At 36.5% G+C, this 25,453-nt stretch overlaps 1 protein-coding gene across 4 annotated transcripts in view; it reads right to left on the bottom strand.

The window, feature by feature from the left end:
* The window catches only part of LOC149815377 (uncharacterized), a 123,244-nt gene that overhangs the window by 43,831 nt on the left and 53,960 nt on the right, over window positions 1-25,453 (bottom strand). For all 4 annotated transcript variants that reach the window (XR_016428131.1, XR_016428130.1, XM_089990611.1 and 1 more), the window contains exons 5-9: window positions 19,760-19,828; window positions 19,626-19,682; window positions 18,017-18,070; window positions 17,876-17,938; window positions 17,654-17,716 (exon numbers count right to left, since the gene is read on the bottom strand). Coding sequence is in view for 2 of the 4 variants with exons in the window: in XM_089990611.1 (XP_089846737.1) it covers window positions 17,654-17,716; window positions 17,876-17,938; window positions 18,017-18,070; window positions 19,626-19,682; window positions 19,760-19,828 (306 nt within the window). In the remaining 2 variants the exon portion in view is untranslated. The remainder of the gene's footprint in view (window positions 1-17,653; window positions 17,717-17,875; window positions 17,939-18,016; window positions 18,071-19,625; window positions 19,683-19,759; window positions 19,829-25,453) is intronic.

The raw sequence follows: 25,453 nt of genomic DNA on the forward strand, positions 1-25,453 counted from the left end.
GTTTACTATGTTATTTTGGTCGATGATTTCTCCTGACATACGTGGATGTACTTTCTCAAACATAAGTCTGAAGTATTTTCATACTTTCAAACTTTTCATAATATGGTTAAAAACAAGTTTCAAAATGATATTACTATTTTTCGCACAGATTCAGGGGGAGAGTTTTTATCCACAGATTTTCAAAATTATCTTAAATTGCATGGCATCACACATCAAAGATCTTGTCCTTATACACCTCAACAAAATGGACTGGCAGAACGAAAACATCGCCATATTATAGAAACCACTAGGACTTTATTAATAGCAAATCAAGTCCCGAAAGACTTTTGGGCAGAAGCTGCCTTAACTGCCACCTATCTCATTAATAGGATGCCATCTTCTTCGTTACAAAATATCACTCTCATTGAAAAACTTATGAACATTTCTCCAGACTACTCTAGACTAAGAATATTTGGGTGCAAATGTTTCATATTTACTGACAAAAATGATAAACTTTCCCCTCGTGTGATTCCCTGTGCCTTTTTAGGATATGCTGAAAACCAGAAAGGTTATAGATGTTTTGACTTCAAAAATAATAAACTATATGTGTCTAGAAATGTTTCCTTTCTTGAAAAGGAGAGCTTCTTTGATTTTAGAAAATTAAAAGACGTCACTGAGTACTCCTTTTTGCTAGATCTAACATCAACATCTGATGAATATGACCTTGACTGTAACTTTGATGATGATCAAAGAATTATTGATCTTAGTGTTGAAAATGAAGAAGTTCATAGAGATACTAGTATTCAATATTCCAGGCGACAAGAGTCTAATCCTCCATGTGCACTTGAGAAATATTCTAACATTCCAACTAGACAATCAACCCGAATCTCGAGGCCTCCAGGAAAGTTTGTATCATATGAGTCTTTCTTACCCACATATAGGGCAGTTATTGCATTAATTCACTCATATGAAGAACCATCCACATATTTTCAAGCAAAAAATGATATCAAATGGATAGAAGCCATGAAAGCTGAATTAGATGCACTTGAAAAGGCTTCTACATGGAATATTCAAGATCTTCCTCAGGGAAGAAAACTATAGGATGTCGATGGGTTTATAAAATTAAAACCAAGAGTGATGGTACTCTTGAAAGATATAAAGCCCGTTTAGTAGCCAAAGGTTATGCCCAAGAATATGGGATTGATTATGAAGAAACCTTTGCTTCGGTGGCTCGTATGACTACTGTCCGAACCTTAATTGCCTTAGCTTCTATCAAAAAATGGTCTATTTTTCAAATGGATGTCAAAAATGCTTTTTTAAATGGAAAGCTAGTTGAAGAAGTAGATATGAAACCCCCTCCTGGTCTAAGTATTCCTAAGGGTGAAGTCCTTCGCTTAGAAAAAACTCTTTATGGACTTAAACAAGCACCAAAAGTTTGGTATGATAGGTTTAGTCGTGTTATGATTGATATTGGTTTTCAATTCTGTTTAACTGACACTGCTTTGTTTATTAAGAATTCTGATGCAGGGATCATTGTGCTTCTTCTCTATGTGGATGATATGATCATCACCGGAAGCGATAAACAGGGAGTTGAAACAATCAAAACACTTCTTAAATCTCATTTTGAAATGACTGATTTGGGTTTGTTGAGATATTTTTTAGGCATTAAAGTTGCTTATTCTCCTAGAGGATATTTATTATCTCAGACTAAATTTGCTTTTGATATTGTTTTCAGGTCTGGTATTACTGATGATAAGAAAGTCGACACTCCAGAAGTTGTTAATGTTAAAATGAAGATTGATGATGGAGAACTTCTTGCAGACCATACTCCTTACAGACAGCTTGTCGGGGCACTTTCCTATCTATCCATTACCAGACCAGATATAGCACATGTTGTTCATACAGCAAGTCAATTTCAACATGCTCCTACTTCTGTTCATATGGGAGCAGTCATGCGTATTATCAGATACATCAAGTCCTCTCTTTCACGAGGACTTTTCTTATCTTCCTCCTCTTCTCTTGATTTAATTGCATATACTGATGCTGATTGGGGAGGTGATCCCAATAACAAACACTCAACCACTGACTTTTGTGTCTTTTTAGGGGAATCATTAATCTCGTGGAGGTGTAAAAAGCAGCAGAAGGTATCTCTCTCATCCACCGAAGCTGAATATAGAGCCATGGCAACCACGACCATGGAAGTAGTTTGGCTCCGACGACTGCTTGCTGACATGGGAGTTGAAGCAACAAAGGCTTCACAAATGTGTTGTGACAACAAAAGTGTGATCTATATTGCCAGTAACAGAACATTTCACGAACGCACCAAACACATCGAAATGGATTGTCACTACGTCAGAGAGGAATATCTACACGGGATAATTGATCTGCCATATGTCACTTCTGAATATCAGTTAGCAGACTTCTTTACAAAGTCTCTCGTTGCTCCCCGATTTCACTTTCTCTTAGACAAACTTTCGCTCATTATACCGTAAGTTTGAGGGGGAGTGTTAAAATGTAAAACTGTACATATATGTATATATAATAATATTATATTATTATATATATATATAAATACATTTTTCATTTCTTTCTTTTCTGTAATTTTTTTCCTTTATTTTTATTTTTTGTCTTTATGTCATCTAGTTCAGTTTGAACTAGAATGACTGTTGCTAGTCAAGTCCTGTCCAGACTTGACTAGCAATAGAGCTGTTGGACTGACACATTCCAACAGCTCTAAATAGAGCTGTTGGACTGTGCCCAACAGCTCTATTGAGTCCTCTTTCAGCTGTGTATATAAAGGGGTGCAGCCCCTCTTGTATTTTACTCCAATGCTTCTTAAGCAATTGGTTTTTCATATCAATAAAGAATACATTTTTTTATTTTGTTTCCAGTTATACCCTTTTTAAGGGTTATGCTTTAGTGTCATTCTTGACACTTGCTCTTGTTAATCTAAGCTCGTGTTTCGAAGATCCCCATTTCATTTCACCTTTTGCCCAATTTTCTCTTCGCATCTACTCTGTGTATCCAGATCTGACGCAACTCTACCATCATATCTGGATATCAAGTTCTCCTCAGTGTTTATCTCTACTGTGTTGGTTTTCCTTTATATACTGTCCAGATCTGAATCACTTCTCCTTCTGCATTCACGTGAATCCCCAAAACCGACCCACCTTCTTCGTCTGAAATACTCCACCTCTGCATATTCTTATTTTCTCACTTGAACCGAAATATTCACATATGTGCATGAGATTGCATCAAATCTGAAATACTAAGTCTGTGATTGTTTTTTATCTCTGATTCTCACTTTTCTTCCAAGTTGCTATCATAGTTGGAACTTCTTTTTTTGCCTATCAATACTTAGTTCAACGTGTAAAAAGGATTTTCAGCACGTTAATCCCAAACCTTGCAAGAGTGTAAGGGAAAGCTCAGTTCTGATTCTCTTCTAAATCTGACAGTCTGTGACCTCTAGCTTTAAGGCAAAAAAAAAGGGGGTGGGGAAGACTGAAAACTCTGTGAACACTCTTGTTAAATTTTCTCTCTCCATGGATTATTATTATTCTCAATCGAGTCTTTCTTCAAGCTTTCTCAATCAACTCGTTTCTGAAAATTTGAATACCTCAAACTTCTTGATTTGGAAAAGACAAATCATCTCTTTTATAAGGAGCCAAGGTCTCTTAGGTCACCTGGATGGAACCACTCTAGTCCCGCCAGAATTTGTTACGAGAGAAGACAAAGATCATAAAGGGGCGAGTTCAATTGTGTATGTCAAGAATGCAGAATACCTTAACTGGGAAAGAAAAGATCAATCAGTAGTTGCATACATCACTTCTACCTTGTCTCAAGAGGTCCTTGTTGTTATCCATGCTAATTGTACAACTCTACAGCTCTGAAAGAGATTGGTTCAGACATACTCACAGGTTTCACAGGCGAGGATGGTTTTTCTCAAGAGAGAATTTCAGTTGTTGAGAAAAGATTCCATGACCATCATGGAATATCTAAACAAGATGAAGATCATCACAGACCAGCTTGCAGTTATAGGATGTGCGGTAAATGACAGTGATATGGTACAACAAGCTCTGAGTGGATTGGGATCTGACTACAATATGATCGTCACTTCACTATTGTGTCTGCCTGCCCTTCCTACCTTTGATGAGTTACGAGCTAAATTAATTCAGTATAAAATGACTCTGAAAGGTTTTTCTGAAGAAACTCATGTTCATACAAATTCCCAATAAGTTTTTGCCACAAGAATGACCTATGGTCGAGGTCGATGACGAGGACGAGGGAGGCAATGGCGAAGTGGACACGGAAGACGTGGTTTGCTTCCCACTCCAAATATGTTGACTCATGCCCATGGACAAAGACCCATCCCCACTTGTTTCCTCTGTAACAAAAGGGGGCATATCAAGGTGAATTGTTGGCACAATCTAGAAAATAAAGGAAAGGCTCCACAGACAGAAACCAAAAGAAAGTCCACCAGTATCAAAGATAGTGGAGAGATTAAAGATCTGCTAATATCCGCCTTGTCAGAATTGAAGTTGAAGCAGAATGATCAAGGCACCTGGTTTGTCGACTCAGGGGCAGCAACTCACGTGACAGGTGATGCAGGTAAACTTTCTAATCCTAATCCTTATTTTGGCAAAAGCAAGATTGTCACTGGCGATGGATCCCACCATCCTGTTTCTCATGTTGAAAAAATTGTCATTCCCATGTCACATTTTACTCTTGAACTTTCTGATGTCCTTCATGCTCTCAACATCAAGAAAAATATTGTCTCGGTTTCCAAACTTATTTATGATAATCATGCCTCAGTTGAATTCACTCCCTTCTTTGTGCAGGTCAAGGACCTACGCACGAGAGAAACATTCGCTGAAGGAAAGAGACGAGACAATATGTATGTCTTTGAAAAAGCTCCACGTCAGTCCATCCGCCCTGCTCATCTGGATTCAAAGCCTTCATTAGAGTCGTGTTCCCTATCTTCTGCAAATGTTTTTAGTATTTCTGAATGTAATAAGCCTTTCTTATAGCATTGTCGATTAGGTCATTGTGGGAGTCATTTTATTAAGAAACTTGTCTCTAATAATCTCATTCCAAAAGAAAGTCTCAATAGAGATGAGAAAAGTCAGAAGTGTTCCAGTTGTCTTTTATGCAAAAGTCATGTATTGCCTTTTCATTTCATTAATAAGAGAGCTTCAAAACCTTTTGAAATAATTTATTTTGATATATGGAGGCCAGCCCCAGTTATCTCTGGATCTGGGAGCGGATACTATCTAATCTTTGTTGATAGCTATTCTCGATACACCTGGATATATTTCATAAAAAATAAGTCGAAAGTTTTCTCTTTGTTTCAGAACTTTCTTTCCTTAGTAAGAAATCAATTCTCTGAGTCCATTCAATTTTTTCAATGAGACGGAGGTGGAGAGTTCTCATCTAGTGACTTCATTTCTTTTCTTCAAAATAACGGAATAGGAAGAAGGGTGTCCTGACCACACACCCCTCAACAAAATGGGATTGCTGAGCGAAAACATAGGCATATCGTTGAAAGTGCCATGAGTATACTTCATGACAGTAACCTTCCCATCAATCTATGGACAGAAGCCTTTCATTCTGCCGTACATGTGATAAATAGACTACCTATGGTTGTTCTGGAAAATAAGTCTCCTTATTATTGTCTTTTTGGAGCTCACCCCAGTTATCATGATTTGCGTGTCTTCAGAAGTTATTGTTATGTGCACATTGACTAGTTCCTGAGAAACAAGTTTCAGGACAAGGCTCAAAAGTGTAGATTTGTGGGATACGCAGACAACTACAAAGGATATAGGTGTTATGATCCAACCAACATGCGCATCAGAATCTCAAGGAATGTTGCCTTCGATGAGCAAAATTTTGATCACAAAGTCGGCACAACGGATATGTCCTCTAACACAACTGAAGTTTATTATCCTTGGCTGAATTCAGAACTTTTTGCTAGTTCAAATGCAGTCTGTCCTCCAGATTGTATGCAGCAAGAAGAAATGTTTGAGAACACTGGGACATCGGGATCACAGAATGAGGAAGAAGTACCATCGTCAGTACCGGGCAGATACAAGGGCATTTTCTATTCTAGATAGAGAACGACAACATCAAACCCTCTAAATCATGCCTTAGCAGCCGATCCTACTCCCTCCCATGCTTTTGAGGTCAGAAAATCAAATCGCATATGACATCCTATTAATAGGTGGGTCAGCTACAATAACTTCTCCTTGGATTTTCAGCTCTTTTTAACTGCCCTCAATAAGGAAGATGGACCCATTATGTACTATCAGGCAACCACTTCTACCAAATGGGTAGAAGCCATGAATGATGAAATGCAAGCCTTACATGAATGTAGAACCTGGAAAGTTGTTCCCAAACCACCTGACAAAAATATTGTCGAATGCAAATGGGTCTACAAAATAAAGTATATACCAGGTGGAACCATTGAACGATACAAGGCAAGACTGGTGGCAAAAGGGTTCACCCAAGAAGCTGGACAAGACTATGATGAGACCTTCAGTCCGGTGGTGAGAATGGGAACAATTCAAATTATTTTTTCCTTTGTTGTTGAACATGGATAGAAGTTGAGTCAGCTCGATGTGAAAAATGCATTCCTGCATGGAGATTTGAAGAAGGAAGTTTATATGGAACAACCCCCTGGATATCAAGAACAAAATTGTAAAACCCATGTGTGCAGGCTAAAGAGAGCTAACTATGGTCTAAAACAAGCATCTCGTTCTTGGTTTGACAACTTCTCGCTTGAGATTCAAAAACATGGATTTTCGCGTTCTCTTCTGGATCACTCTGTGAAATTGTCTATGAAGAGACAATACGCATACAAGCATAAATACTTTATAAAAGAAGTGCACGAAAGCACTCTCACAACACTTTAACAAAATACGCAAAAAGCGTAAAAATAATGAACATGCAATAATACATGTATTTTATAGAAGGAGCAAATGCTTGAGAATTTACAAGGGGGAACACCCCTATTTATACAAAATGAAAGGAGTGCAAAGGGGGGCTCCCAAAGGAGTCGTTGGGGAACCCCCAACGACTCTATTGGGGGACCCCCAATGCACTTTATGAAAAAATATTAAAAACAAAAAAACAAAAAATAAAGAAATGTAAAATACAAAAACAAATTACAACATATTCCAAAATGGAATATGCGCAAGATTACAAGAATACCCTTTTAGGGTAAGAAAATAAAAATATGAATAAATATATATATTTATATATGTAGAGATACATATACATATAATATATTATATGTATATGTATCTATAAGTATATAAGTATATATATTTATACTTACATGTTTTTGGAGATACATTTTAACACCCCCCCTCAAACTTACGGTGCGATAACCGCAAGTTTGTCAAGAAGGAAATGAAATCTGGGCGAACATAGTGCTTTTGTGAAGAAGTCTGCAAGTTGATATTCAGACGTCACGTATGGTAGATCAATGATCTTCTTCAAATATTCTTCTCTGACATAGTGGCAGTCCATTTCTATATGCTTTGTTCGCTCGTGAAATGTGTGATTCTTGGCAATATAAATTGCGCTTTTATTGTCACAGCACAGTTTTGTTGGTTCTCTGATCAGTACTCCCATATCTTCCAAAATGCGTCAAATCCATATAATTTCCATGGTAGTGGATGCCATGGCTCTATATTCGGCTTTGGTGGATGACAGAGAGACCTTCTGTTGCTTTTTACATCGCCATGAGATCAAGGACTCACTTAAGAAAACACAAAAGCCAGTGGTGGAGTGACGGTTACTAGAGTCACATCCCCAATATGAGTCAGTATAAGCAAGTAATTTCAATCAGAAGAAGAAGATAAAAATACTCCCTTATTCACAGTTCCCTTCAAATATCTGATGATGCGAAGCACAACACTCATATGAACGGTTGTAGGAGCGTGCTGAAACTGACTGGCGATGTGTATAGCATGTGACAAATCAGGTCGGGTAATGCTAAGATACATTAAAGAACCTACCAACTGCCTGTAAGGAGTAGGATCGGTTAGAGGAACACCGTCGTCAATCTTCATTTTTGCTCTCACAACTTCAGGAGTTTCGCATACTTTGTCATCAGAAATTTCTGACCTGTCAATAATCTCGCAAGCAAGTTTAGACTGAGATAGAAAATAACCACGTTGCGAATAGGCAACCTCAATTCCAAGAAAATATGTCAGAAAACCCAAGTCTGACATCTCAAATTTTGAAGTCAAGACGGACTTAATACCCTTGACTCCTTGAACATCATCACCTGTAATTAACATGTCATCAACATATAGTAATAATATCACAATCCCTGCCTTAGATTTTCTAGTAAATAGAGCAGTGTCAGTATAACATGAGGAGAAACCATTTTTCAGCATTACACTGATAAATCTGTCATACCAGGCTTTGGGGGTCTGTTTCAAACCATAGAGGGTCTTTCGAAGACGAAGAACTTTATCTTTAAGAATCTTCATGCCTGGTGGAGCATCCATATACATTTCTTCATTAAGATTACCATTTAAAAAAACATTTTTCACATCCATTTGAAAAATATTCCAATTTTTAATAGATGTAATAGTGATAAGACATCTAACTGTAAGCATTCGAGCTACAGGAGCAAAAGTTTCTTCATAATCAATTACATACTCTTGCCCATACCCTTTTGCAACTAAGCGAGCTTTATACCTTTCAAGGGATCCGTCGCTCTTAGTTTTAACCTTAAAAACCCATCGACAACCTATAATTTTCTTTCCTATGGGTAGAGTTTGAAAATCCCAAGTTTCAGCCCTTTTAAGAGCATTAAGTTCATTTTGCATAGCTTCTTGCCATTCTATACATTTTTTAGCTTCTTCAAAATTTCTTGGTTCAAAATAAGAATGAATGACACTAAGACAAGCCCTATATCGGGGTGAAAATGAGTCAAAAGAGACAAAACGAGTTGGAGGTCTCCTATTCCTCTCAGATCTTCGGTGATCGAGAGCAGGAACAAGTTCACTATATTGATCAATAGCACTTCTAAAGGTGTCTTGGTTTCTGCGTGAGTAGGTTATTGGATCACTTGAAATTTGGTTTTCTTGTTCATTGAGTGGGTTATGTTCTTCAATATCACCATCAATTTCCTCATCATGGTTTGATGATACATCATCATCACTAGATATATCATCATTACTAGACAATAAGTCAAAAAGGAAGGAGTAATCAAAATTTTCTTGTTGAGAAACATTTTTTTCAAATCCACTTTCATTTTCCAACAAAAGTTACATTTCTAGAGACATATAACTTATAATCTCGAAGATAACAACAACGAAATCCTTTTTGAGTTTCAGAATATCCAAGAAAAGCACAGGGGATAGCTTTGGGAGAGATCTTGTCATTTTTATCTGTAAGTATGAAACACTTACACCCGAAGACTCGTAACCTATTATAATCAGGTTCGAGCTTATATAAAATCTCAAAAGGGGATATTTTCCCTAATATCCTAGAAGGTAAGTGATTTATCAGATAAACAGAAGCAAGAGTTGCTTCAGCCCAAAAAAATTTAGGAATGTTTTGGGAAATAAGAAGGGTTCTAGTGGTCTCAATGATATGCCTATGTTTTCTTTCGGCCAACCCATTCTCTTGAGGGGTTTTAGGACAAGATCTTTGGTGAATGATTCAGTGATCTTCAAGATATATTTTAAATTGGTTAGAGAGATATTCTCCTCCATAATCACTTCTAAAAATCTTTATATTATTGTTGAATTGATTCTTGATCATTGAATGGAAGGTTTTAAAGCATGAAAAAACTTCATGTTTGAACTTAAGAAAAAAGATCCATGAATATCTAGAGAAATCATCCACAAAAATGACATAATAAGAAAAGCCTCCTTTTGAGACAACAGGTGCGGGTCTTCAAACATCAGAATGAACAATTTCAAAGGTTTTAGATGAGAACATAGTTTTTTGCTCAAAAGGTAAACTTTGCATTTTTCCGAGAATACAATCATTACAAGAAAATGAACTTTTACATAGGTCATTCGCAAAATGTAAATAAGATAACTTGGTGATATTAGGATGACCAAGTCTTTTGTGCCACATATTTATATCTTTGTTTCGGGCACATTACAAAAAGATTTTGGAACTTGAAGAGATTTCATATAGTATAAGTCTCATTTTCTAAAGTCTTCCCTAATCAATTTCCCGGACCAACGATCCTGTATTAAACATTTATCACACGAAAATTTAATATCGCAACCATGGTCCGAGAGTTGAGAAACAGAGAGAAGGTTTAAGTTTAGTTTAGGTATGAATCTAATTTTTGAAATGAAAAAATCTTGAGTTTCAAAATTACCTATTCCTTTAATTTCAAGAGAGGTTTCATCCGCAGTGGAAACAAAGGATGGAGAAACATTTTTTGAATAGTCGGAAAGCGAAAACATGTTTGGGGACATATGAAAAGATGCACCTGAGTCCAAAAGCCAAGAGACTTTACCTGGAAAGGAAGAAGTGGACACGGCGGCACCGGAGGTATCTCCCTTAAGGAGAGGTTGAAGGGCTTTCACTATTTGATTTAAAGAGAGTGACCCACTTGATGATGCCTCTTCCTTTTGTGGTACACCGGTGGTAGCCATGGCGAGAAGTTTCTTCCATTTGGGGCAGATGGGTTTGATATGCCCCAGTTCTTTACAAAAATGACAAATGATCTTGCTATAGTCTCTCTTTCCTCTTTGTCCACCATCATTTCCTTGATTTTGTGATTTGAAATGAGGAGGACGATAGGTCTTTACATTATTTTCGGGTCTTGATACGGCATTGACCTCATTATTTTCTTCATAATTACAAGGAATCGCAAGAACATTTGATCCTTATTTACATAGACTCATACGAGTCTCCTCACCACTTAATTTGGTGAGAACATCTTCAAGAGAAGGAGGAGTAAACGAGGATAGAAGTGATGACCTTATTTGCTCAAATTCCGGCCTTAACCCATTCAAAAAATTGAAGACCGATCTTCTTCAAGTTGCTTGTGGCAGAGTTCAATCGCCTCGCAACTCCATTTTGGTTCAAGCATGGAAAGCTCATCCCAAATGGAGGAGAGGTCGGCAAAATATTCCCTAATAGACATTTCACCTTGAGTAAGAGAGAGGGCCTTCTTTTGAAGGTAATACTTATGGGATAGAGCTCTTGATGTATACATTTTCTCGAGATAACGCCAAGCTTCCGATGCTCTTTTGAATTTGACAATATTGGCATTAATCTTTGCTTCAACGGATGCGAAGAACCATGAAAGAATCTTGAAGTTCTTCATTTCCCATTCGTCGTGCTTTTTAGAGTATTCTTCAAGAGCTTTCATCCTTTCTTCTCCCTCAAGAATCTTGATTTCACTTCTGTCCATTATGGTTATTTTGGGTTCCGGTTCCGGTTCCGGAATTGTGCCTTGCACATAACCCCATAATCCTTTACCTTTTATGTGAGCCTCCATGTTCCTGGCCCAAATATGATAGTTGGACCCATTCAACTTGAAGCCAAGAGCGAAGTGAGACTCTTTTTCACCCATTAAGGAGTTAAGAAAAGGAAAGAAGGGTGTACCAACACAATGCTTCAACTTCTAGCTTGCATAAGATCCTTCTAAAATATTTGATAAGCAAGATCCACCACTTCAACTTCTAAGAATCCGAAGGCACGGTTTTCGAGGCACTCGAAAAAAAGGAGAATCCCACGATCCTCAATCACCAACCGAGCTCTGATACCATGTGAAATTATCTATGAAGAGACAATACGCATACAAGCATAAATACTTTATAAAAGAAGTGCACGAAAGCACTCTCACAACACTTGAACAAAATACGCAAAAAGCGTAAAAATAATGAACATGCAATAATGCATGTATTTTATAGAAGGAGCAAATGCTTGAGACTCTCAAGCTTGAGAATTTACAAGGGGAAACACCCATATTTATACAAAATGAAAGGAGTGCAAAGGGGGGCTCCCAAAGGAGTCATTGGGGAGCCCCCAACGGTCACATTTGTGACCGTTGGGGGGCCCCAACGACTCTATTGGGGGACCCCCAATGCACTTTATGAAAAAATATTAAAAACAAAAAAACAAAAAATAAAGAAATGTAAAATACAAAAATAAATTACAACATATTCCAAAATGGAATATGCGCAAGATTACAAGAATACCCTTTTAGGGTAAGAAAATAAAAATATGAATAAATATATATATTTATATATGTAGAGATACATATACATATAATATATTATATGTATATGTATCTATAAGTATATAAGTATATATATTTATACTTACAACATGTTTTTGGAGATACATTTTAACACACTCATTATTTATTTTTAGAAGTCAGAACGTGACCACTCTGCTATTAATCTATGTTGACGATATTGTCATCACAGGAAACTCTGAAGCTCACATCAAAGAAGTAAAAGACTTACTAGGTCAGAGGTTCAAAATAAAAGACCTTGGTGTCCATCGCTATTTTCTTGGTGTAGAAGTTGACAACCAGACTCATGGCTTGACGCTCACTCAGCACAAGTATACAGTAGATGTTCTCAGCAAGGCAAGTATGAAAGATTGCAAGTCTCTAGGAACTCCAAGTGTGCTTCACCAAAAACTTAGCACTCATGATGGAGATCTGTGTGAGGATCCCACCAGGTATCGCAATCTAATAGGGATGTTACAGTATTTGACATTCACTCGTCCTAATATTGTTTATTCGGTCAATCCAGTGTCTCAGTTTATGCATGCACCACGTACTGGACATATGGAAGCAGTTAAAAGGATTCTTAGATATCTGAAAGGGACCATTGGGGATGGATTGATATATTCACCACAGTCGTATGGCAAGGGAGAACATGAACTTACTATATATTGTGATGCAGATTGAGCAGGGGATCCTGATGAACGAAGATCTACATCAGGATATTGTGTCTTTATTGGAAGAAATTTAGTCTCCTGGAGTAGTAGAAAACAAAAGGTTGTCGCTAGGTTAAGCACTGAGGCTGAGTATAGATCCATGGTTGCCGCTACTGCCGAAGCCACATGGATCAGGCATCTACTAACCGAACTGGGAGAAAAGATCTCACACTCTATCTTGCTATGTGACAATCAAAGTGCTCTCAACATGTCATTCAATCCAGTATATCACAGCCGTTCTAAGCATATTGAGATCGACCAACACTTTGTAAGACAAAAAGTTGAAGAAAAAGAGATCGAGCCTAAGTTTGTCAATACTGAAAGACAAGTTGCAGACATATTTACAAAGGGCTTGACAAATGATCGTTTTTTGGATGCTTAAAGGCAAGTTGTTCATGGTCCAAAACCATGATCAACTTGAGGGGGGGTGAAAAAGTGTATTCTGGTAGGAGCCGACCTGGGTCCATTATATGTATAGTCTGGATACTAGGACCCGGGCCATATACAAGTTTAAGGAGGTTCATGTACAGATAAACTTATCTCTTTCGGGTCTGGACATTGCACCAGACCCGGATCCATTGTTCTTTTAAATGTATTAATACAAAGTTTAGGTCACGACAGCCGCAGCCCACTTTTCTTCTTCTTCTGTTCTCTCTCTCTTTTCTCAATACAGGTACCAGAGGGGATTCTAACAACAGTGTCATGCCACTGAGCCAGACTTACTGAGGGTAAATTTTAGTTGAAAATTTTGCATTTTTCCAGTCCAGTCTGAAAATTCAAAACTTAAACAAAAATTGTATTTAAGCATCTACAATACACACACTTTTCAAAGGAAGGGTGTAATTGACAGTAATAGTGGTAATGATCCCATCGTTGAAAGCATTCCTCAGTATACAAGGCCTTTGATCAAATATTAGTCATACAATGAATTTCCCATTCACAATAGAATTGGCATTTTGATCATATCAGAGGGCCTCTTTCCACGGGTTAGTGATGAAGTGGCCAAGAGCAGCATTTCTGTAGCCAGGTTTCCAAGCAGAAATAACCCAGTAGCTACCATTTTATTGAACTTTAAACTAGCTATATTAAAGTTAGCAGCATTCAATTGGTTTGGATTGTAATGAAACATAAGTGCACAGGCACAAAACAGTCCACTAAGGGACTATACAAGAGCCAATGCACAAGAAGACAAGCACAAAAGGCTTACAAAGAACCAAATACAAGAAGATAAGCACAAAAGTGCTAATAAGGCTAAGCCAAACACAAGAAGACAAACACATAAAGACAATAGCATTTATACATAAGAAGATAAGCACAAAAGTGCTAATAAGGCTAAGCCAAACACAAGAAGACAAACATAAAAAACAATAGCCTTTATTGAGATAGCTTGAGAAAAAGCAATAATATAAAGAGGGTCCAATCCCTCTATTTATACACAAAAGAGAGACCAAGAGGGGCTCCCATAGAACTGTTGGGAGCCCCCCAACTGTCATATTTGTGACCGTTGGGGTGGCTCCCAAGGGCTCTATGAGTTGCCCAAAAAAGCCTTGGTCAAACCAAAAAGAAAAGAAAATAAAAAATTAAAAAGACAATTACAATATAGTCCCTAGTGGACTACTCTATTTACAGATTTAATAAAAAAAACTAAAATACCCTTATGGGTTAGACTAATTACAAAGGTATATATATATATATATATATATATATATATATATATATATATATAGATGTATATATATATATATATATATATATATATTTTTTTTTAATTATTTATTTTAACATGGATGACCAAAATATCATTAAGGGTAAGTTTGGTTGTTCTTTACCAGGGTTACCAGAAACACTATAGGACTCAGGGAAGCGGGTTCCCCGAAATTAGTTTTGAAAGTGCAAAACGCATCGTTTCTGAAACACGCAGGCAAGCAACCCTTTTAAATGGGAAGCACACTTCCCATTATTGGGAAGATCGCTTCCACTCGCTTCATAATATCAAGAAGAGAGTTTTTTTTTCTTTTTAGGCTTGGATCCTTTAACAATTTTTATTTCAATATCGGGAAAACTCAATTCCTATTCGCTTCCCACTCAAATCGTAGGTCACTTCCCTCTTCATTTCTTCTTTGCTTCCGGTTCACTTCCTAGGTCGCTTTCCTTCTTGCTTCTGAAACTATTCTTGGTTCGCTTCTAAGTAGTCCCATGTTTCCCGCTCCCAAAAATTTTGGAAGTGACTCGCTTCCCGAATCGCTTCCCCCTCCCGCTTCCTCAACAGACAACTCTGCTCTTTACAAAGTGAAAGTAAATCTCAAATCTCATGAAATTTAAAATCACGTGAAAGTAAATCTCATGAGATTTCACTTCTCATGTTTTGTTGGTTTAAGGAAAGGAATCTCATTTGTATGAGATTATTTTTTTTGGTTTGGTAACCTCCCTCCTCCATTGTGCTTCCTTTGGACTGAAAGAAAAAAAAAGGCTAAAACAAGGCCTCGCAAGCGAGAGCCCACGTTCAGTCGTAGGGAAGGTGATGGAGCTCATTGGAATCAATTCCGGCAATCTCCCCCTTCACTGTATTTGCAAAAAAACAAAGCAAAAAAAAAAAGACTGAAACAGGGTCTCCCAAGCGAGAACCCATGTTCAGTCGCAGGGAAGACGATGGAGCTCACCAGAATTGATTTCGGTGAGCTCAACCCTTCATTGTGCTTTGCAAGGAACCAAAGCAAAAAAAAAAAAAGACTGAAACAAGGTCTCGCAATCGAGAGTCCATGTTCAGTCATAGGGAGGAATAATGGGGCTCGCTGGATTCCGGCAAGCTCCTCCCAAAAAAAAATAGACTGAAACAGGGTCTCGCGAGCGAGAGCCCATGTTCAATCGTAGGGAAGGTGATGGAGCTCACCAAAATCAATTTCGGCAAGCTACCCCCTTCATTGTGCTTTGCAAGGAACCAAAGCAGAAAAAAAAAAGACTGAAACAGGGCCTCGCGAGTGAGAGGCCATGTTCAGTGGTAGGGAGGGCTAACGGAGCTCGTTGGAATCCAATCCAACGAGCTCTTCCCCCTCCAGAGAGCCCCCCACACCCATTCAGCAGCCAGGAAAAGAAAAAAAAAATTACCTGATTTTTTCGGCAAGCTTTCGTTGAAGCTTTCCCTTCCTCTGACGATCTTGCTTTTACTGGTGAGGCTTGGATTTCTGGCTTCTGTCTTTCCCCCCCCCCCCCCCTCTTTCATGCTCTTCTTCTTCATGTAGAAGAGAAGTAGAGGGAGACAGGGAGATGAACATTGAGGGAACCCCAACGTTCACCCGTGTACAGGTATAATTTTGAATTATGTGTTTTGAAGTCACACCCCTACCCATGAGATTTGAGATCTCACAGGCAGACGTGATTTTGAATCACACGTGAGCCCAAATCCCATGTTCGGTTGAGCATGAGATTTGGGCCCTTGTGAGAATCACACTCATTTGTATGAGAAAGTGAATCTCATGTGATCCAACCAAACATGCCCTAAAAGTGTAAGGCTACCGAATCTAGAATTCAAATGAAAAGGAACTAGACGATAATGATCAAATAAATGTTAGTCTGGGATGTTTGCAGCATGCAGTCACTCCCTCCTTCCCATTATCCTTTCTAGGTGCAAATTCTCTCAATTTGTGATCAACTATTCGATCTATTGTAAAAAATAGGCAAATGCTCATTTCCATCATGAATAGCAATTGCATGATTGATCATTGTAAGTATAATGGTGGATGCCCATAACCAGGTTGCCATCATCCTTTTCTCCAACTTCACATTGAGTTTCTCAATTTACTATTGTCTTTTTTCCTCCCCCACATTGAGTTTCTAAATTTTACTAACGAGTAACTAGAAATGGATTTTTTTAAAATGAATGGGCCAAAGGAGATTGTTCTCCTTATTTTCATTTTGTAAACACGAAGAAACTCATTTAATTACCCAAAGTTCATTATGTTTTCTCTCTTTCTATTTACAGCAACAAAGAATAGAAATGTCACCATATTTATACATTTTCCTACTCCTTTCAAGTGCAGGATAACCCCAAAGAGGTGTGCTTACCTTTCTCTACCAATGCGAATTCAAAAATAAGAATAGATGCCAAGCCTAATTGAAATTCTATGAGATGTTTCAGATCAACATCAAAGCTAATTTAATAATTACATGAAAAGCAAGAGTGGAATTAATTAGTTTTACTCTGTATATATGGAAAATTCTTTCTAAATAATATAAATATGCTTTTTATAAACTTACCAAACCACCTTGTCCAGTCAAAATACTGCAGGCGTGCCAATATAGTTTTCAAAAAATTGTTAATGGCAAAACCATTTTTGTAGGTGTATTGAAGCATCCAGGCACCCTATGCTCAGACATTGGCCATTTTGAAATACCCATACTACACAATTAAAATCAAATTGGAACTTGCCGCTATAACAATAGACACAACAAAAGAGCATTTCAGTTACATTCCCTGACAAAACCAGCAAGGACAACACTGGCTTTAAACACAGTATCTGCCTCAAAGCGTTTTAATTATAGACAATGACATTACTATTGGAAAAATATGAAATTGCATGATTCTCTATGTGAATCTTAAAGACGGGGTTCGAAATGTTATCAGGTTTAGGAGATGGAAAATGGTTGAGCCCATTAAAAAGCTCACCAAATGAAAAATCCATAATTAAAACTGTAAAGTTGAATTGCCTTGAAAGATGGAAGGCTTTGTAGAACTTACGGAATTAACTTCTTCAACATAAGGCTTAGCCCATTCTTGAACCTTTGCAGTGTTTTCCAGTGCCTAAAACATTTATAAACATATGGACTATTACAGGTGATTTAAGAAAAGAGTCAAGAATGTAACAACTGAAGCTGTTCCACTGGAACAGCTACCAATGCAAGACAGCCAGCTATCAAATGAATTTTCATCTATAGCAAATCAAACAAAAAAAGTTAGTACCTTTTGAGTAGCAATATCCCAGGTAGGCTTTCCATAGTCATTCCAATGTTTTGCTGCAGAAGACTGCCCCACAAAGTTAGCAACATTTTGTAAAAATAGCCAATCACCACCTCAAGACAATGAGGATCTTGTCAAACTCACCTGAAGTTGAGCAGAGTGTAGTGCAAGCCAGTGTGGCAACCATGACCTTTTGACCTATTCACAAGTTCATAAATCCTAATTTGATTAGTTAGCAGCAAACAACAAAAACGTAGTGCAGGCAACTTATGACATGGTATAAATTAAGATATTTATTGTAGCTTGGAAACAAAGTCTCAGGAACCTACCATATCCCTGTTAAAATATATTGCTTCATATCTATGTCACAAAGGTGCGGGTGAGGGTGAGGGTGAGGCACTTTAAAAAATATTGGGTGCGGGGAGTTTATATATATATATATATATATATATATATATATATATATATATATATATATATATATATATATATATATATAATTTTTAACAGTTTTAAGTTAACACTATGTGTATGTGTGTGCATTTATATATATCATATAGATAAAACTGAACTTGGTTAGGGTTAACTGAATCTATTTTTGGATAGAAATGAACCTAAGTGTGGTTGACTTCACCTAACACAAAGGAAGACTTGCCATGTTAGAAGAGTAGGTGTTACATAGATTCATATATATATATATATATATATATATATATATATATATATATATATATATATATATATGAGTGTATATGTATATATTATATAATTTTTTATCTGTTTTAGTATTTTATTAAGTTTTACCCATGTATGGGCATTTTGGTTATTTTACACATGTAATTGTTAAAATGTATATACATATAATATGTATATATACAATATATATATATACACACAGTGTATCTATATGCATACATACTTGAGTATGTGGTTCTTTTTGGACTAGTCAACATAGAATTTACTAGTCAATAGAGCTGTTGGAACAGTCCAACAGCTCTATTTATAGTTGTTGGGATGTTCCAAGAGCTCTATTGGGACTATCTCGTATGTATAAATAGGGATAAAAACCCCCATTTGTTTCTAATGCTTTTCCTAAGCATTCTACTAAGTAAAGATGATATTTTTTTATGTTATTGTGTTATCGTTTTGACTCTTTGAAGTCTTGTATATGCACTTTGTGCATGTGTAGTGCCTTAGTACTTTTGTTTTGTTCTTTATTGGGCTTGTAATAGTGAGTGTGCACTTTGTATTTGTTTTCCGCATATTTCATTACAATCACAGCGCTATTTTGCAATTTCCCAGAAAATACTACTCAAGCCAACATTATAGGTTTTCTTAAGGATGTGATATATTAGGAAACCATGAAAGCAAATTCAAAGAATACATTTCCAACTCAGTGAAAGTTATTCAATTACACTCCATACTCAAATGACTTTCGATTGAAGCCAAATGCATTGATAAAATAGAATTACAACGAAATCTCCTATTTCGAACTAGGGAAGGCGATGAATCAAAACATAGACCAGACATCCAAGAGATCACTAACCCAGATATGTGTGCAGCCGTGCAAGCCATGTACAGATTAATAAGGTGAACCTACATTTAGTATTCTACGCACAAAATCAGCATAATTAGCAACTCTGTAACTGATAAAATTTGGATCTTAATTTTACTCCAATTTTTATGAGTTACTAAGACCCAGATCCATATACACTTCATATAGAGGACAAGAACTGCTTTACAGCCTGCCTACCTCAGACAGCTCTTTGGCCTTTGATTCAGCATGTTGCTGCGCTTTCAACATTTTCTCCTGAAAAATAGGAGCAAGCACACAGTGAGTCAAGAAAATGGAATGAACAACGAGAAAAGATATGCATGAAAACCTACCTCAGTCAAATGAAGTGACTTTTCCAATTTACGGATCTGGTTCTTCTGCTCTTCACTTGTTTTTTGCAACTACATAATGATAAAGAATATAAGCACAGGTGACCCAGTGGCTTGTCTCTATCTAAAGAATTTTTCAAAATAACCTATCAAATCACACTCAAAACAGGTACCGACTACTGAGCAGGTTCACCAAAATTTTCAAGAGGAAAACTTCTATAACGTCTTGGTAACAGAACATTATAGTATAAGCACTGAGCTACAGGCAACCAAAAGTATGTTGGAATCTTTTCTTACCCTCCCAAATCTGATATTCTATGTCTGTTTATTTGAAGGTTGTTAAGTTATTTTGATTTCACTCAATGCAAGAAGCATTGAGTGAGTATGCAAATCAGTAAGTACTGATCAGAAATACACTTAAACCATAGTTGCCAGAACTGGGTACCAGTACCTGTATGCAAAGGTGTAGAAGTATCAAGCACACTTTCTACTTGAGTTGCGTATTTGCAAGGTTTGAATTTTGAAATGAATCTTTTGAAATTCCACTAGAGGGGGGGTGAATAGTGAAATATGATAATGATCGATAAAATAAAATAATTAAGCAATAAGGCACAACACATAAAACACAGAATTTATACTGGTTCGGTCAGTATCCAGACCTACATCCAGTCCCCAAGCAAACCACTTGAGCTTTCCACTATAACATCCGAGTCACCGGATAAATAGTACAACACCCTCTTCCCAAGAGGTCTTCTTCTCTCAACAGAGAAGGGGCACACCCTCTTCCCAAGAGGTCTTCTTCTCTCAACAGAGAAGGGCAACACCCTCTTTCTCAGAGGTCTACTTCTTTAAACAAAGAAGGAAAACAGTGAATAACAGAGTTACAATACTTCTTATAGAACCTTCAGAATGATATGAATGCACGAATGAAGGATTCTCAGAATGTTTTGTTTGTCACTCAGAGGATACTCTTTGTCAAAGAGCTGGACTTGACTTTTTCTCTTTTCTTTCTTTTTCTTTTTCTCTTTCTTTTTCAAGGCTCTCTTTTCAGATCACGAATAGAAATTTTTCTCGTTGTAGGCTCACACGTCTATTCCATACCCTTGTTTGAATAGTTTATTTGAGTGTGTTTATATAGCTTATAAAAAGTAGTCGTTACATTTTGGAATTGTAACTTTTTGAAATGTGAAATGTTATGTCATTTCAAAAACATCTTTTAGAGAAGTTCGAGAATGCCTTTTCCATAAAAGTAAAATATAGGGTACACTAGTCGTAATATTTTAGGTAATACATATTTTATGTAAAAAGTCTATTTCTTACAATAGTACATTGAACGTTGGGTTGTAGTTTTGTCTTTATTCTAATTAATGATTTGAGGTACATTGGTACTTCTTTGCTTTAAATGAGTGTAAGTACTATGAGTGCTTTGAGATATTTATTTGTACATAGTCATGTCAAGTGTTTTCTTTATGTTGTGTTTTTCAAAGTCTCCAGAGAGAATAAGGACCAAAAGAAGATCGACATTCTTTGAGAAGGATATTAACAAGGATTTGTTACAGGAGGCATTTAATGCTTTGTAAAGAGAATGATGACTTCAAGTAAGTCGACATTCTATGGTTATGAAAAAAAGTAACTAGAGTCCTTTCAAAAACATATTTTATTTGTTTTTCTTTTGTGTAGCCGATTTATGTTTTTGTCTTCTTCTTATATTAAAAAACATTTCTTTAAAGAAGGTAACTAAAGTCTTTTCAAAAACATATTATATTTGTTTTCTCCATGTAGCCGATTTTATGTTTTTGTTTTTTTCCTACATTCCTTTTTTCATGTTGTCTTGTATATAGTATAAGGTACAATTATTACATGACAAAATGTCTTTTTCATAAAAGGTTGTAAGAAGGTAAAATTATTATATGACAAAATATCTTTTTCATAAAAGGTTGTAAGAAAGTACAATTATTAGTTTTCAAAAAGGAGCTTTTTGAAACTATCGTATACTTTGATGATATAGTGTTTATGAATGAGTATGTAATATGCAATATGCAAGTTCCTGAAGGTTCTGTTACATATGACTCTACAGAAGAAAAAAAGTCTTCATCTTGAGGTAGTCGATCTCTTCATTTGAACTTTTAGGAATACATGGCTCATCAAGCTTTTTCTTCAAGGAGTATGATTGCACCATAGTTGTACTTGAACAGGAAGTCTCCATCCTTATTAGGTGAGATATCCTTGCATCAAATACTCGTTAGATTCATGGCAAAACATATTTAGTCATAATATAACATTTTTCAAGATGACATATTATCATATCATATAAAATCAAATGAGACAGTGTATCATATTATGTGACATCAAAACCGAATTTCTCAACATTCTCCCCCTTTTTTATGATGACAAAATATGCTCCCCCTGTCAAAAAGACATTATGCATAGAAATAATAATATGATAAAAAATTTGAAAAATGTTTTAAAGAAGAGTATTTCTCCAATAATGGAGACAGGATTTCTCCCCCTTTGTCATGGACAAAAAGGAGGGATCAGAGTAAGAAAGTTATTACAGACCAAATATAAAAGTAATTTAAAAGTTATTACAGACAAAAATGAGTTTTAGTCAGAGTCAGTGGTATTGAGCTTGCGGCGGCGGCGACTTGAATCTTGGCCCATTGTCAAGGAGTCAAAGGTCTGTTGAAGAGAGGCTTGATTCCTGAAAAGTAGAGCCTGTGTATTTTGGATGTCGACGAGGGTAGAGAAGATGTCGTGGTCAGAGCTTACTGGGGGATCAGCTTTATTGGTGCTTTCATCGTCAGAGTGATCTCGAGGGGACCCTTCCTCAGGGAGGTATGAGTCATCGAATGCATGATCAGACCGGTGAATGATGTCTTGGTGGAGAGGCACCTGGAAGTGCTGAAGGATATGGGTGATGAAGTACCCGAAAGGAAGAGAGTGGAAGTTCCGAAAATTGATCATGTTATTGAAAATGATATTGGACCAGTTGATGGGGAAGTTGCAGAAGATTGCATATAGGAGAAGGGAGATTTCGTTTGCCACGAAACCATTGGAAGGAAACTTTGGAAAGACGTTGGATGAGAGGATGTGTGAGAGTATTGGAGCATGAGGTTTCAGATTGCTCGTATGCCATGGGAAATGGGTGCAGCGAGTGGAGAGAAGGACTTTCTTAAACACAGTTCGATCTATCGGAACTATGTTAGGAAGCTCAATGCCATAGGAAGAAAGGTTTAGAATGCAGCCTAGTTGAGAGATATTGAAGGAGAAGAGTTTTCCATGTACCATGGATGTAATGGTGGTGTGGTCACGGTCTACAGAGAGGTTGGTATAGAAAATTTTGATGAGATGAGGATAGTAGGTCATGGAGTTAGTTGTTCCTAAGATGGGAACAAAATCTTGAAGAGAGGTATGGAGGTCAAGGGATGTGAAAGCGTCGAAGTTTACTAGTTTGCCAGTTTGAATTGGCAAGGTGCTAATGTACTGAAAGTGGTGAATAAGGTCTGGGTAACGTAGATCTGCGGAGGTGATCACATTGGTGGAGGAGGAAGCCATTATCGAATGTCTTGAAAATAAAGCACTGGGAGAGAATGGAGCTTGAAACGAGAGAGAGTTTGTATGAGAATAGAGAATTTCGAATGGAATGGTGAGAGATGAACCAATTGATTAAATAGAAAGAAGAAAATAATTGTTGATATGAAATGAATGACATTGGAAGTGGGTGATTTTTAGATTTTAGTCAAATAAGGAAATCCGTGAGAAGTAAGTTAAGAGGCTTGTGAATGACAAATCAAATCAAGTTTGGAGGAAAGTGTATTATATTTGAGAAGAAGTCAAGGAGAACATGGTTTTGAATTATTCTTTTATGTAAGAAAGAATTGTTATGTGAGAGTTTTATCGAGTTGTGAGTTTGTGTCATGTATGGAGTGGCTTGATGTGTGATAAAGCCAAAAGAGTGAATTGTTCTATGGTTTTTAAAGAGAGGTGAAATAATGGCCTAATAAAAACAAATATCCTTTTATAAGATATTTTTACTTTATGGAGAGTATTCGTGAAGAGTGTGTTTGGAATAGGACAAATAGAGATGTGTGAGTGACATAAGATGAAGTTTTTGATGAATCTTGATTGGAGAGAAAGATGTACAATATGAAAAAGGTCATGATTGCTAAAGACGATAATAGATGATATAGTAAAAAAAATTACGTGAAATGTAGCAACTATTCTATTGAAGATCGGCTAGCCTATTGTGAGAGAGAGAAGGAAAGAAGAAGATATTTTGATTAGACATAAAGTTGTTTTGAGAGAAACAAAGAGAAACTCGTGAAGAGAGAGAGAGAAAGTGAGAAATGATGGCCTACTAAAACAAGAAACAAGTGGGAGTTATTAAAATATAGTACATGAGTTGAACTGTAGAAGAGTATTATTCGTATGAGGGGTTTTCACAAGAGGACAAAAGGTGATGAAAGGATGTTATGAGATGAGTGATATGAAAGAGTGTCATAATTACTTGTAATTAAAGAAGGTAGTACTCATGGGTATGCGTGGAGGAGGATAGGACAAAGTGTGATTATTAATGTGTACTTGAAAGGTGACATAAAGAATGTGTTGTTATTGATAGAAGTTTTAGTTTGAGGAACAAGGTTTTTGGAGGAATTCGATTGAAGGAGTTCATAGTTTCTTTAGGAGAATAGTAAAGAAGTCAAAGTAATGAATGGAGATTCAAATCGTATGTGTGAGAGAAAGGTAACTAAAGTAACTATATAGTAAAGAGAAAGTCAAGTTATGAGAGACAATAATTGTGAAAGTCATGTAAAAGATGATATGACAAAAATGTACTTTGACATAAAGTTTCAACTTTTAAGGCAGTATGTGGTATTCGAGACCCTTAGAAGTGATTCTATTTAAAAAATGTAAAAGGAAGACACGATTATTAAATTTTTAAGGTTCTTTTAGTATCCTTATTAAGATGAATTTGTAAATATTATGAACTCGAGTGAACTTAAGTTTTATATATCATTCAATTTACATATTCCTAGTTCTCTTCTTATTCTTATAAAATCTTCATTTTTTAAAGGTTTAGTAAAGATGTCCGCTAGTTGTTTATTGGTGGGTATAAATTCTAGTTTAATTATATTATTTAAGACTTGTTCTCTTAGGAAGTGATGTCTAATTTGAATGTGTTTAGTTCGAGAATGTAAAACAGGATTTTTGGAAAGGTTTATAGCACTTGTGTTATCACATAAAATAGTTGTATTTTCGAATTTTAAACCAAAATCTTTCAAAGTTTGTTTCATCCAGATGACTTGTGTACAGGCTAGGCTAGCAGCAATGTATTCGGCTTCAGTAGTTGATAAGGATACACAGTTTTGTTTCTTACTGAACCATGATAGTAGTGAGTGCCCTAGCATGTGACATGTTCCACTTGTGCTTTTTCTGTCAGATTTACTTCCAGCAAAGTCAGCATCGTTGTATGAGATTAGATCAAATGTAGAGGATTTTGAATAGAATAATCCAAAATCAACTGTCTTTTAAATATCTCATTATTCTTTTTACAGCTTTAAGATGTGATTCTTTTGGATTTGACTGAAATCTAGCACACAAGCAAACACTAAACATTATATCTGGACGGCTAGCAGTTAAATAAAGAAGTGATCCTATCATACCTCGGTATACCTTTGTATCAACAGACTTACCATC

Source organism: Nuphar pumila, chromosome 15 (genome assembly GCF_984573655.1).
Source record: "Nuphar pumila chromosome 15, dmNupPumi1.hap1.1, whole genome shotgun sequence".
Taxonomy (NCBI): domain Eukaryota; kingdom Viridiplantae; phylum Streptophyta; class Magnoliopsida; order Nymphaeales; family Nymphaeaceae; genus Nuphar; species Nuphar pumila.